General features: G+C 37.6%; 1 protein-coding gene across 1 annotated transcript; it reads right to left on the minus strand.

Annotated features, from left to right (window-relative positions):
- Positions 1–10,624: 10,624 nt before the first annotated feature.
- Positions 10,625–12,677, minus strand: LOC145133564 (ferritin-4, chloroplastic-like). The gene is made up of 8 exons (XM_079068492.1): positions 12,318–12,677; positions 11,804–11,887; positions 11,640–11,700; positions 11,453–11,540; positions 11,306–11,367; positions 11,134–11,199; positions 10,972–11,035; positions 10,625–10,892 (listed from the first exon to the last, which is right to left on the minus strand). Exons 1-8 carry the CDS (start codon positions 12,599–12,601, stop codon positions 10,843–10,845), a joined length of 759 nt encoding a protein of 252 aa, XP_078924618.1. The 5' UTR covers positions 12,602–12,677; the 3' UTR covers positions 10,625–10,842.
- Between the last annotated feature and the right edge of the window lie 689 nt (positions 12,678–13,366).

A 13,366-nucleotide genomic window follows, 5' to 3' on the forward strand; every position in this document is an offset into this window, starting at 1 on the left:
CATGCGGTTTTTTCCAGAGTGTAGTTTAGAGTTTGTACATGATTTTAGACTATAATTTTGTCAATTTTGGTTTCATATTCAATGAGTTACACTCCCCCAAAGTTGGGATATCAATATGAAAATTTTCAAAGTTCAACCCACTAAGTAGTAAGTAATTACCAAAAAATTCCAGTTTTTCCGGTTCTAAACCCACTTTATCCGGTTCCAACCTACCCACTTTGATGTTTCCGGGTTTTTCGGTTCTAGACCCACTTTACCCGGTACCGTACCCGGAACCGGTTCCTATATACCGGTCCGGTTTCCGGTTCTACAAAATCCCATTAAACGGTTCCGGGTTTTCCGGGTCCGGGTCCATCCGGTCCGGGTTTGGACCCACTTTCATCCCTAACACCCGTAGATCCGGGCTAGTCAATTTAGAGATAATAGGGGGTCGAAAACGACTTTTTGACAAAAGATTATTTAGAATAAATAATCTTAAACAAGTTGTAGAATATGTCTCAAGGGTTCCGTACATATAAAGAACGCATAAATCCGAGTTATAACGAATAAGTTATGACCCGTCGAAGTTTCGCGACGGAACCGGCACGGCACCGGGAAGCATAAATAGCGAATTTGCGATAGAGGAATTTTTGACCTTAGTAAACTACACAAAAGTCGTATAATATGTTAAACCGAGAACATCCATAAAAAGAACGCCCAAATCTGACTTCGTATGAGGAAGTTATGATTTTTCTAAGATTCGGCTTAGCAGTGCACGGCCCAAAACTCGAATTTTAGTTCGAGCGGTTTTTGACTTACGCAACCTAAATGAGAGTTGAAGATCTCATTAATAGAAACTCAACAGTAAAAAGACAGACGAAAACGGAGTCCGTATGTAGAAGTTATGAATTTTACGCGGACATTTAACAATATAATCTCCTCCTACTGTTAAATTTAAGATCGGTCGAGAATTAGCCGACAGAGTCTAAATGAAAGTTTTAGATCTTGATTTTACCTACGCGTGGATATAAAAAATTTCGAGAGTAGAGCTCGTATGTTAAAGATATGGACGAAACTTGGTCCCTACTCTTCGAGCGCGATAAATTCGATACAGTTTTAAAATCTGAGATAGAATGAGAATTAGCTGACGACGTCTAAATGAATGTTGTAGTACTCGTAAATACCAACGCGTGGATATAAAGAACGTAAAAAATGTAGTTCGTATAAACGAGTTACAAATTATAATAGCATATTTACGTATTAAAATAAAGTATAAATCATATATACGTACACATATATATACAAATGTATATATCATTAGAAAGGTATCGACGATGCAGTTATTATGAGACTAGTGTTGAGTACTTTCGATATTAGTTTAGTACAAATGTCGTTAAATCTATTTAAAATAGTATTATGAATGGGTGTTTAGTCGTTTATATAACTATAAGGTCATTAAGTAATTATGGAGGGTAGTTTTTGTAAATTCAATTACTATAAATAAGAGGCTTGGACTCTCATATTTCTTACACCATTCTCTTGATTCAAGAGTCTTTCTCTTCTTATCCCCCGAGCTTTTCGGTCCCTCTTGATTCGACTTCTCTTTCTGTAGTTTTAGTATAGTAAGGTGAGCGCTGAAGCGCTGCACGAATCTTTCTTAGAAAGATTCGGCGACGAAGTTCTGCCCCTGCAGAGTCCGACTTCTAGCTAAAACCCCCTTGTAAGTAAGTTATGCTTACCCTATTTTAAATATACTTTATATTTAAAATTAGTATTGTTATTATGAACTTATAATAAATATTTGAGCTATTATTATGACTTATATAAGTGTCGTTATAATATCTTTTTAACTGCTCGCGGTACGGGGAATCTGGTTTAAAGGGTCGCATAGGGTTGTTGGGTTTCAGAAGTGCTATATGCCAAAATGGTTCTGCCCTCCGGTGTTTTATGTCTGGCCCCTGTCTGTACATAGTGGTTGGAAAGTATTGTTTAAACGCTTATATAATAAAAATAATAATAATAATAATAAGACTAATAATTACTCACGGTAAATATTATACTAAAATCTAGTGGTAATAATATTAGGTTTCGTCAAAGGAAATTATTTTAAAGTAAACGAAGCGCTGTCCGAGTACCGAGTCACCACCTTATCAAGTGAGTGCATAGTTACTTTCATCTTACACATAGATATGAAGTATTTTATATAAACTACGTGCTATGTGTGCATATTATCTGAGTACTTGATGTCTATGCTGGATGAACAATTTTATACATGTTTTAAATGATTTAAACTGTATATATACATCTACGATAATATGTTGGGTAAAACATGGGTAGATGAATAGATGGAATATGAGTTAGATGATGAGTTGAGAGGTGTTATAGACCACGAGGTGAGTGTGAGAGGTGGACGATGTGAGAAGCCTTTCCCAAATGATGGCCTCGTCATCTAGCAGAGTAGATGACAACCACAGACTATTCTAGACAGTCCAGTGGAACACTAGCAGGCTCGCAACCTGTAGGTGTTGTGAACGATGTGTTCACCCGGTGTACTCTAAACCCTGGCGATCATGCAGACTTGGTGCCTAAACCTTGGCGATCATGCAGACTTGGTGCCAAAACCCTGGCGACTATGCGGACTTAGTGCCCGTTGTATAAACCCTGGCGACTATGCAGACTTAGTGCCAAAACCCTAGCGACTATGCGGACTTAGTGCATGTTGTATAAACCCTGGCGACTATGCAGACTTAGTGCCTAAACCCTGGCGACTATGCGGACTTAGTACCTGTTGTATAAACCCTGGCGACTATGCAGACTTAGTGCCTAAACCCCGGTGATGATGGACTTCGTGCCGATTCCTTAGGATGATCCTTAGGAATGAATGAACAAGAGATAGTTGATTCTTAGGGTAGATCCTTAAGAGTAAATAAGATAATGGGGATGGGTAATTGGGTTAATTGTTTGATGATTAAACATAATAATTATATTATTGTGGGTTGAAAACCCTATGTACTCACCAGGTTTCCCAACCTGACCCACTCAGTTTATTTGTATCACAGGTGTCGATATGAAGTTACTTTACACTGAGAGATTTAAAAGAGATGTAGATCACCAGTGTAAATGAATGTAAGTTCTGTTTATGGTTATGTTTCTGTATTGACGATGACATCCCAAATGTTTTAAAATGAATAAAAATACATTTCTTCGGAAATTCTTTGATAACGAATTTATCATGTTTTTCTGGGAACAAATTCCGCAATATTTTTATTAAAAGAAGTACTCTGATTTTTATAAAGCATAAACAAAATCGTTCTTTTCTGGCCGTGAAAATGGGGATGTGACACAAAATCGGTCTTTTCTGGCCGTGAAAATAGGGATGTCACAGTTGGTATCAGAGCATTAGTTTAAGCGAACTAGGAATATGGATTTATTTCTAGACTTAAACTTAGAATGCTAAGCAATGATTGTGAGGAGTGTGTCTAATGAATTTTGGTAATACACCTGAATAGACACAAGCACTAGCTTATTTAGGGAAAATACCTAACATGCTTTTATGTGCTAAATGATTTAGGATGCTAAATGTTTGAACGGATCTATGGTCTGTTGCCGACCGGATCTGGGAATTTTATGTGTTCAGATTTCTAAACGTTTAATTACGGTATTAGAACTGGCATGTAACTCTTCGGAGTATTAGGGAAATTCACGTTGATCGTAAATAAAATCTTATCTATCTAAATTCTCATCACTCTACACCGAACGTCCGACTTGGTGTATAGATCGACATGGTGTGCATTCAAAGCGGATTTGGAAATGGAAACCCGAAGCCCGAACCACAAGTGATTGAGCATGTACAAGAAATAGGAGTTGCACCTAAGCCAATCACGATGGCAGGAGTACGGGAAATGGTACGAATGATGTTGGAGAAACAGATGGAAGAGACGAGACGATTACTTCAACAAAGTAAGGACGAACTTATTGTGCCAGTACGCCAGGCACCTTCTATTGAGGCAACCACCTGGGTTGCTGAGACTATTGAAGAAATAATCAACGACAGGACTGCCAACGAGGTTGAAGTTGGCAAGAAGAGGAAATTTGAAGGACCTTCAAGGTCCAACAAGAGCAACATGTCCTCAAAACCTGGGAAAGGAGGAGGTAAAGAAAAATGGTGCGAGAAGTGCAAAAATAAGGAGGTAACTTGCTACAAATGTGGAAGGAATGGGCATTACGCCAATAAGTGTACATTTAGCAAGAGGTTATGTTACGAATGTAGGGGAGAAGGGCATTTATCTAGGGACTGCCCAAAGAAAAATGAGGCAGCAAGACCAAATGTGCCGCCAAAGCCGAGGGCGAGAGCATTCCAAACAAAGCAGATAACAACGCGAGGAATCAAGGATGAGGACTTCATATCCGAAGATCGAGTTATGTAGTAACCATAGTATCGTATGATGTAGCCTGTTAGAGGCATAGTCTAGGGTGAACTTGAACACCTATGTAATCGTTTCAAGGAATAATATAAAACCATCGTTTTGCTATCTGATGTGTTAAGTTGTTATTTGATTTTCTTGAATGGTGACTTGGAAAACTGCGAGACAATACCTGGGACGAGTATGAGTAGGTGTGAAAGGTAGTAGATGCATATACTACCGGAAGCACGGGACTCACACTTGGATCAGGGAAAGTCACAAGGTTACCAAGAAGCTAGTAATTGATTTCGTATGTCGTTACCATCGTTTCGGTAATGACTAAGAAGATGATTGTTATTCCGACCCTAGTGGTCATATCATATTGAGTCCGACTATGAGGAGTATGTTACGTGGTTCGGAGAACCAAGTTTGATGTAACATCTTACTTAAGCCGGAAGATTGAAATAAAAGATAATCAAAGCGATCGGTAGAGGTATCGCGATAGTTGCTTGTAGCTAGAAATGCTACCATTTAAGATATGATTAGAACATGAAGGAAGGTATAGTCTGTTCTGGAATTTGACTCTAAAAGACCTGAGTCCAAGCAATGCATCATAAGATGAGAGGTCATTAGAACATGACCCATCGGTCTATTATGATAATCGAAGGAAGAAACTTATCTCAAGTTTGTTAAAGAAGGAGTCTCCAATAAATATCGAGATCGTGACATGAAGATCATGATTGGAAGTCTAACATGAGATAAAGAGTGGGTCCAAGATCGGGAACCGCCTGCAGTTAGGAAGTCTTAGAGTTAGATACTCGTTCGAAGAAACATCAAAGTTATGGCTATTACTTAGGATAACATATGGATTCATCATGTGAGCCCTGTTTCGTTGATGATTCCGGGACGTAATCATCCTAAGGGGGAGATAATTGTAACACCCGCAGATCCGGGCTAGTCAATTTAGAGACAATAAGCATCAAAAATGAGTTTTTGATGGAAGATTATTTAGAAGAATTAATCTTTTCCAAGTGGTAGTATATGTTACAAGGGTTCCGTACATATAAAGAACGCCGAAATCCGAGTTATAACGAAGAAGTTATGACCCGTCGAAGTTTTTCGGCAAAACCGACACGACACCGGGAGACGTAAATAGTGAATTTACGATAGAGGACTTTTTAGCCTTAGTAATCTAAACAAAAGTTATAGTATACGTTAAACCGAGAGCGTCCATAAAAGGAACGCCCAAATCTGACTTCGTATGAGAAAGTTATGAATTTTCTAAGATTTGGCATAGCAGTGCACGGCCCGAAACTCGAATTTTAGTTCGAGCGGTTTTTGGCCTACGCGACCTGAATGAGAGTTTAAGATCTCATTAATAGGAACTCAACGATAAAAAGACAGACGAAAACGGAGTCTGTATGAAGGAGTTACGAATTCTTCGCGGTCATTTAACAGTCTAATCTCCTCCTACTGTTAAATTTAAGATCGGTCGAGAATTAGCCGACGGAGTCAAAATGAAAGTTGTTGATCTTATTTTTACCTACGCGTGGATATAAATAACGTCGAAAACGGAGCTCGTATGCGGAAGTTATGAATATTTGAAAATCGGCTGATTTCCACCATGTGTGCGATGTCACGTGTCAGCACCAGGCGAAACCTTGGAGCCTACACAACACCACTACGTGGTGAGAGGCACCACAACGTGGTGATGTCCCTGGCAACCTATAAATAGAGGTACCGGGTGAAGGCTTATTCCTCACACCTTCAATCACTTCTTTCTCTCTCTAGAATATCTCTCTAAGCCCTAAACCCCCCCCCCCCCAAAAAAAAGCCTAGGGAACCCCCTAGCACGAGGCGGAAACCCCGGAGCGCCCGATGGCTCCGAAAAGAAGAGCCTTCGGCTCAGAAACTCTGCTTCGGCGGAGCCCGGTTTTGCGAAAAACCTGTTGTAAGATGATATTAGTTTTAGTAGTTAGATTAGTCTAGTTAAGAAACTTGTTACAAAGTAAATGTAATTGACTTTTGGTGATTAAATAATAAAGTATTATTTATGAGTTTGTTTACTGCCTTTTGTCAATTGTTTATTATTGTGTTTCATTTTTGCATGTTTTTACTTCCCGAATAATATGATTATTCAAACTCCACATTCACTCATACTTTTGGAAGTAAGTAGTGAATTAAGACTGACGTGAATTGGATTGCAGATTGTCTAAGGATAGACATGGCAATAGAATTGTTGCAATGTTCATGAGTACTCAGAAATTGAGATTTGAGTATTGGATAAACTCTCGCTCAGAGTATCACTTCATGGAATTCATCACGAGTAATATTGAGACGATAACATCTTATAATCTTGAAACGAAGATATATGAGTTGTAATTTACAAAGTCGGTTATACATTGGTGATACGAAAATGCATCAGTAACTTGGTGTTATAAAACGTATTGTCATGTATAATTTGATGAGTAAAAGATACAAGCATATGATTCAACGTTTATTCGTTCCTTTTTCCCTAACCAGAAAAGCGATATATGTGGGCCCCTCGATGATTTGGTGTTGACTTATGTGCTGGGCCCAGCCAGGACTAAATTGATGTGTTCAATTAGAAGTCCTACATCATCACAAATCAGAAATCGGAAAACATAGATTATGGACAAAGAGATTGATTACATTCCATGTCTTATGTTTGGGGATATCTTGCAGAACGAAGGATTATATGATCACTTATCTAAGGACACGTAACTGACTGGGTCAGAGTTCAGCAGCAGCTTTTGGAAGCTACAATTTGCTGGTTAAATTTAGAAGTAATACTAGCAATCATAGTTACAGACTTATCCAAGTGGGAGACTGTTGGATTAGGTGTCTAAGCCCATAACTATAATTGGTATGTACTTGAATTGATAGCAGCACAGTCCTTTTGGGTTGCCCTCAAACCTAGCAACTGGACAAGGAAATTATGAAATGAGAGATATTGATTTATTATAAGATTAATAAATTAATATAAATGATTTATTAATATGTTAAAAGATTAATATATTAATTAGAAATCATAAGGTTTAATTAATAGTTAGCCAGAAATTAATTAGAATTAATTTTGGGGTTAATTGTATTAATTATAAAGTGCAGGGACTAGTTTGCAATTATCAAATAGTTGAGTGGAAGGCTCCAGAACCTCCTTGGAAGGAGGTGGACGAAATCTATAGGGGAAACCCTAAGGATTTCGTCCAAGGGGCTTGGATAAGGACTTTGGATTAGCTTAGGCCCCAAGCAAAGGAGTATTAGGGTTTTTCCCTAAACCCTAGATCCCTCAGCTATATAAAGAGCCTCCCAGCTCCTAAATTCGGCCACTCCTTCCCTGGTGAAACCCTAGGGCCGAAATTGCATACCCTACCCTCTCTCTCTCCTTCTAGTTTCCTTCTTGCTAGTTCTTGGGTGTGATTCCATTAGAGGCATTACATTTGTGGTGCTAGGCTTCCAAGAAGATCAAGTTCAAGAGGATTATCAATTGTTTACTATAACAATTGAAAGGTATGTAACTCTTAAACCCTAATTAGTTATTTTCGAAAATAGCCTCCTCATCTAGGGTTCTTGTTTTGCAATTCAAAGTTATATGTTCAATAGTTAAAACATAGATCCAAAGTAGGTTGCATGTGAACTTAGGAATTGTTTTCTAGTTTATTTGTTTTACCTAAAACCCATCAGCAACATCCTATAACCAGGATACCGGCCTAACCAGGTCACTAACATAACATCATCCTATATACCAGGATACCGATCTAACAGATCATAATAGCATAACATCCTATCTACCAGGATACCGATCTAACAGATCATCAATCATAGCAACATCCTATAACCAGGTCACTAAGCATAAGCATATCCTCATCCTAACTACCAGGATATAAATCAATAACATAACATGCCATAGTCCGAATACAAATCCATAAGGGTCGGCCTTGGTGCCTTAGATCCTGTTGATATAGTGAGGATAACTCACCTCGCAATGCCGACCTGAACTGAAGTATCAACTCCCGAATCGCTATCTCACCGGAAATCCCGAACTATCACATGATAAATACTAAGTCATTACACATCATAACAATCTTGGCTAAGGGTCCACTCAATCCATCATGTTCATTCTCTTTTATTGGGCCGATGCCCAATTCCAAGTCCATAACCTTGAAAGTCTTTATGCAAGGCCCATTATTGGCCCAATTTACTAAATTGGGCCCAACTTCCTTATTGGGCTTAACCCCATGATCCACTATCACCAAAGCTGGTCCAAAACATATCTACTCTGAAAGTCCAGCAAGGCCCAAACCCTACTAGCCCAAAAAGTAACCCAAGTCACCAAAAGTCCACAAAAGGCGTACGCTGGGCGTACCCCAAGGCTACGCGGGGCGTACACGAGTCTCGCATTGACTGGAAAACGGGGTCATTGACTCAGTACGTTGGGCGTACAGAAACTTACGTTGGGCGTACGCAGGGTTTCACCAAAACCCTAATAAGTGCTTAATGGCTTAAGCACTTAAGCCCAAACTCCAGATCCAGTGACCAAATGTGCCTAGGACTCATAAAGTCTCAAACTTTATCACTTTGGACATCCAGAAAGCTCTTAATCCAAGGTCTTAATCCATTAAGACCCTTCTACTACATGCATGGGACATCATAAGTCATTGGGACCTCATTTTTATCACTTAAGACCTCTTTAAGGTCTAGAAAGGACAGCTTATCTCGTCCAAAATGCATCATGCACCATATTGGGGTTTTGGGACAAGAAATGGTTTCATAATGCTAGAAAGGCTAGATCTATGACCTACAAGCATAAAGTTTGAAGTTTTTTTACCTTCTGGAGCTTCTAGGGCACAACACAACTTCATATCTACAAGCTAATCTCCTTCTTCAACTATTTGTTGCAATGGCTTCGCCTTCAAGAGCTCAAAATACCCACCAACTCATTTTCACACACAAGAACTAGGGTTTGGGGACATTCTGGAAGATGGAGGCTGAGAAGGAGGAGATAAAATGAGCCATAAGGATGTTTATATAGCCCCCAACCCGAGATATTAGGGTTTCATTCTGTTATGAGTACGCCCAGCGTACACAAGTCTACGCCCAACGTACTAGGGCGCGCCCTAGTATGCTCAGCGTACCCTTATGTACCCGCAGCGTACTCCTCCTGGTCCCAAAATTGAAATTTAGCCCTTAGGCTCTTTATGGCTTTACCCTTCCACCCCCAGGGACTACAAATGGCAAAACTTGAGATGTTACAAAAATACATTCGTTTTATATATACTAGTAAAAATATATACGATATATTGGTCAAACTAATATGAAATAGTAGTCAACTTCAACAAAATAGCCGTCAAGAAAAAAAAAACGAAATAGTAGCTGAAGGAGGGAAAGAGTAGATTTGTAGCCCTCACCTACGATTTTGTAATTTTGTTCATAACGAGCATGTCGTTCATCCAAACACCAAACAGTAGCTTTGTTGAGAGCATGTTGTAGGTGACTTCACCTACAGTTTTGACCAAAAAAAATTATTATCGGAGACCAAACCATAGATGAGTGTCCAAACAGTAGATGTGTTTGCCTCATTTGTGGTTTGGTTGTCTATTTTTAGGTATTGACAGTTTTTTGGCTATCATATGAAAAGTGATTAGTATTTAAAAATCTAATCACACATTCAGTGTAAACAAGTTTATTGCGGAGAACCGCTAGTTAAAAATATGTTTTCATTTTCTTGTATGTGTTTTGATTTTAAGGGCCCTTATGGCCTTATAGCCGAAGGTGACCCCCAAAAATAAATTCGTTATTGGTCAAACTGCAAGGACCACTTGCACCAGGGTAATTGACCATGCAATGCCTACGAGTCACGAACCATTTTCTAGGTGTTAAAGAACGACAAATTTTTTTTTAAGATTTTTACTTTCTTAAAAACTTATTCATAAGTTTTATACCATTATAAAGATAATGTTACAGGGGTTACTCCAACCACTTTGTGAACTTCTATCAATTATTACTCTTACATATAATAACATATTATTTTGAACCCCATTTTGAGAAAGATATACCAGGTTTAGTTCATTACATTAATGAGAAAGATAGTATTGAAAGTAGATCACAAAAGTGATACCAGGTTTAGTTCATTACATCAATTGCTTAGAATATAATTTTTTTTTTTCTATAAAAATAAGGTTAATAGAAGTCTTATATAAAAAAATAGTAAGTCTTGAAAGTAGATCACAAAAGTGATACCAGGTTTAGTTCATTACATTAATGAGAAAGATAGTATTGCAATTGCAACCACATGACATGATATTGCATACTTTTTTTTATAGAAGGTTTCTAGGTCTCCACTACATAAAAAAGTTACTGAAAAACAAAAATCACACACCATCTCTAAACCTACAACTTGATGATATCCTTAACACTAGAAACAAGAAACTTTTCTTCATCATGCAGCAGCACCTTCATTCAGAAGCATCTGATCAAAATGCCAAACACCTGACAAATTTATAAAAAGTTAGGTTATTGTTTCTATAACAAATCACCAATAGATGAAAATTCAAATCAAAATTTTTACCATGTCCTTTGCCAACTCTTCTTAGTTGAGCAACATACTCGGATATCTTTTTGATTGCTTCAACCTTTTTTGTTATTACATTTACATTAAAAAAAATGTCAATGTAATTATAATTTATACTCCAACAAAATGCAAAAATTCATTTTGAAATCTGTAATTCACCTGTTCACCGAGAAATTCACTTTCTACAAAATCGGCTAATTGCACATCATTGTTCCTGTTGGCTACCTGGTTTCATTTCATTTCACCCCACATTTGCATATTAGAAACTTGAATCCTTCTGTGGACTGGTTATATGCTTAAAAGTAAAACCAAAGGGCATTTATGTAACTACCTCATGGAGGTTTAGGAGTTTCTCATTTGTTAACTTCTCCAATGACAAAGCAAGCTCCATGGCTAGTATCAAAAGTATTGAAAAAAATAAATATAGAAGCTTACAAGTGAACATTTATAACACATAGAAGGGATATACAGAACTTACCATACAATGCATCTCCTTTCTCTTCATGATCAAACTCAGATAACGGCATTAAAATAGAATTCAGCTTCACTTTTCCACCTCTTTTGTTCTGAAAACAAAAAGATTTCATCATCATTTTGATCCAAATATATAGCAAATAAAAAGCTAGAGATTGGTGAAAAATGATAAATGATAAATGATAAAACACCTGGTACTCCATGAATTTCTCTGCATGCTCTCTTTCCTCTTCGCTAGACTCCTTAAAGAATCTATAAAGTTTCATGTATTATAACTGAATACATCAGGTAATCTTACTTTCCGATTCATTATAATGAGATATATTATGTATATATGATAGTAGTAGCAACTTACTTGGCTAAACCCCTGAGAGCAACATTGTCCCGATCAAAGTAGGCATACAGAGCATGGTATACATAGGAAACATTGTACTCAACACTGATAGAAGACACGAAATATCATCAGATAAAAGCACAAGTATAACTAGATCTTGTTTTTTCTAGTATTTTTATCAAGCACATGTTGGGCAATTGGGTTTCAAATGAAGTTATGCTAGAACTTTATCATACAGATTAAAGATGCAGGGCAATGATGGGATTCTCCAAGAACTTTTATCATACACATGGTGGGCAGTTTGGCTTCACGATAAGGTCTAGTTTTAAGTTCGAATAATCAAAGTTCCAATATCTAAACATAGAGTAACTGTATAGAATCACACTCTAAAATATAGAAATGTCCAGTTATTTAGTCTAGAGACATGTAATGCTAGCATAGAGTATTACTAAACTAAATATACCAACTGGCAGTGAAAACCGTATAATTAATGAAGCTAGAAATCAAAAACTAACTCGAGAAAAAGAAAACCTACTTGATCTGTTCGTTGATGGAAGCTTCAGATTCGTCAGCATATTTCTGGCGAGCAAGAGATTGTTGAGGAAGAGAGGGGACAAGACTGAGCTCCTTCTTCACCTCCTCAAATGGTTCAAACACAACTCCAGCAAGTGGGCTATGGTTCGAAGAACCACCTTTCACCGCCGCACAAACGACGGGCGACGGCGTCGAAAGAGAAGAAGATGAGAACGGAAAACAGCCGAGATTATTGTCGGCGGCGCTGTTGAAGAAGTTGAGGGTGGGAGGGATTTTGAGAAGCATAACGATAATTTCAAGAGAAATACGCACAAATTGGAACGGATAACAGGGGAAGTGAAGAAGTTTTCAAGTGAGTGAGTGATGAAGGAAGACGAAGATGGATGCATAAATATAGGGAATCGGCGTTAATGCTGAGCCGTAGGATGATGAGACACGTGGAGGGATAAGATTGAGTGAGTCGAGTGGCGCGTGGTTGGCTTCTGGCGTATCTGGATATTTTTTGCTTTTTGTGTTTTCGGGGTGGTGCGATATCCAATGATTTATTGGCACGATAGAGACCATATCAAATAATTAACATTTTTCGTCGTATTAGAAGGACAAAATGAATAGCTCAATTGGGTCGACTATTGTAAAAGCTATTAAATATATTTTTGATGAAGAAAATAAATATCTTTCTTGCAAATGTATGTTTACTCGTTATAACGAAAGCATCGACAATGTATAGCCTAATCAATTATATGAAATGTTTAGTTATTATTCAATTCAATGGATTAAATACAATAATAATAATAGAATGTCATGTTGATGTCTAACGCATATAAAGTTTAAGGGATAATGACTTAAAATGGTAACAAACTTTCGACTTTGTTCATATTTAATCACTAAATTTTTTTTTTATTTATTTGTTATTGAACTATTGAAACTGTTCACATTTCACCCTTATGACCGGTTGTTACCGGTCATAAGGGTAAAATGTGAACAGTTTCAATAGTTCAGTGGCAAATAGATAACGAAAAAAAATTAGTGACTAAATGTGAATAAAATCGA

Source organism: Lactuca virosa, chromosome 8 (genome assembly GCF_052849685.1).
Source record: "Lactuca virosa cultivar CGN04683 chromosome 8, Lactuca_virosa_CGN04683_v6, whole genome shotgun sequence".
NCBI classification, from domain to species: domain Eukaryota; kingdom Viridiplantae; phylum Streptophyta; class Magnoliopsida; order Asterales; family Asteraceae; genus Lactuca; species Lactuca virosa.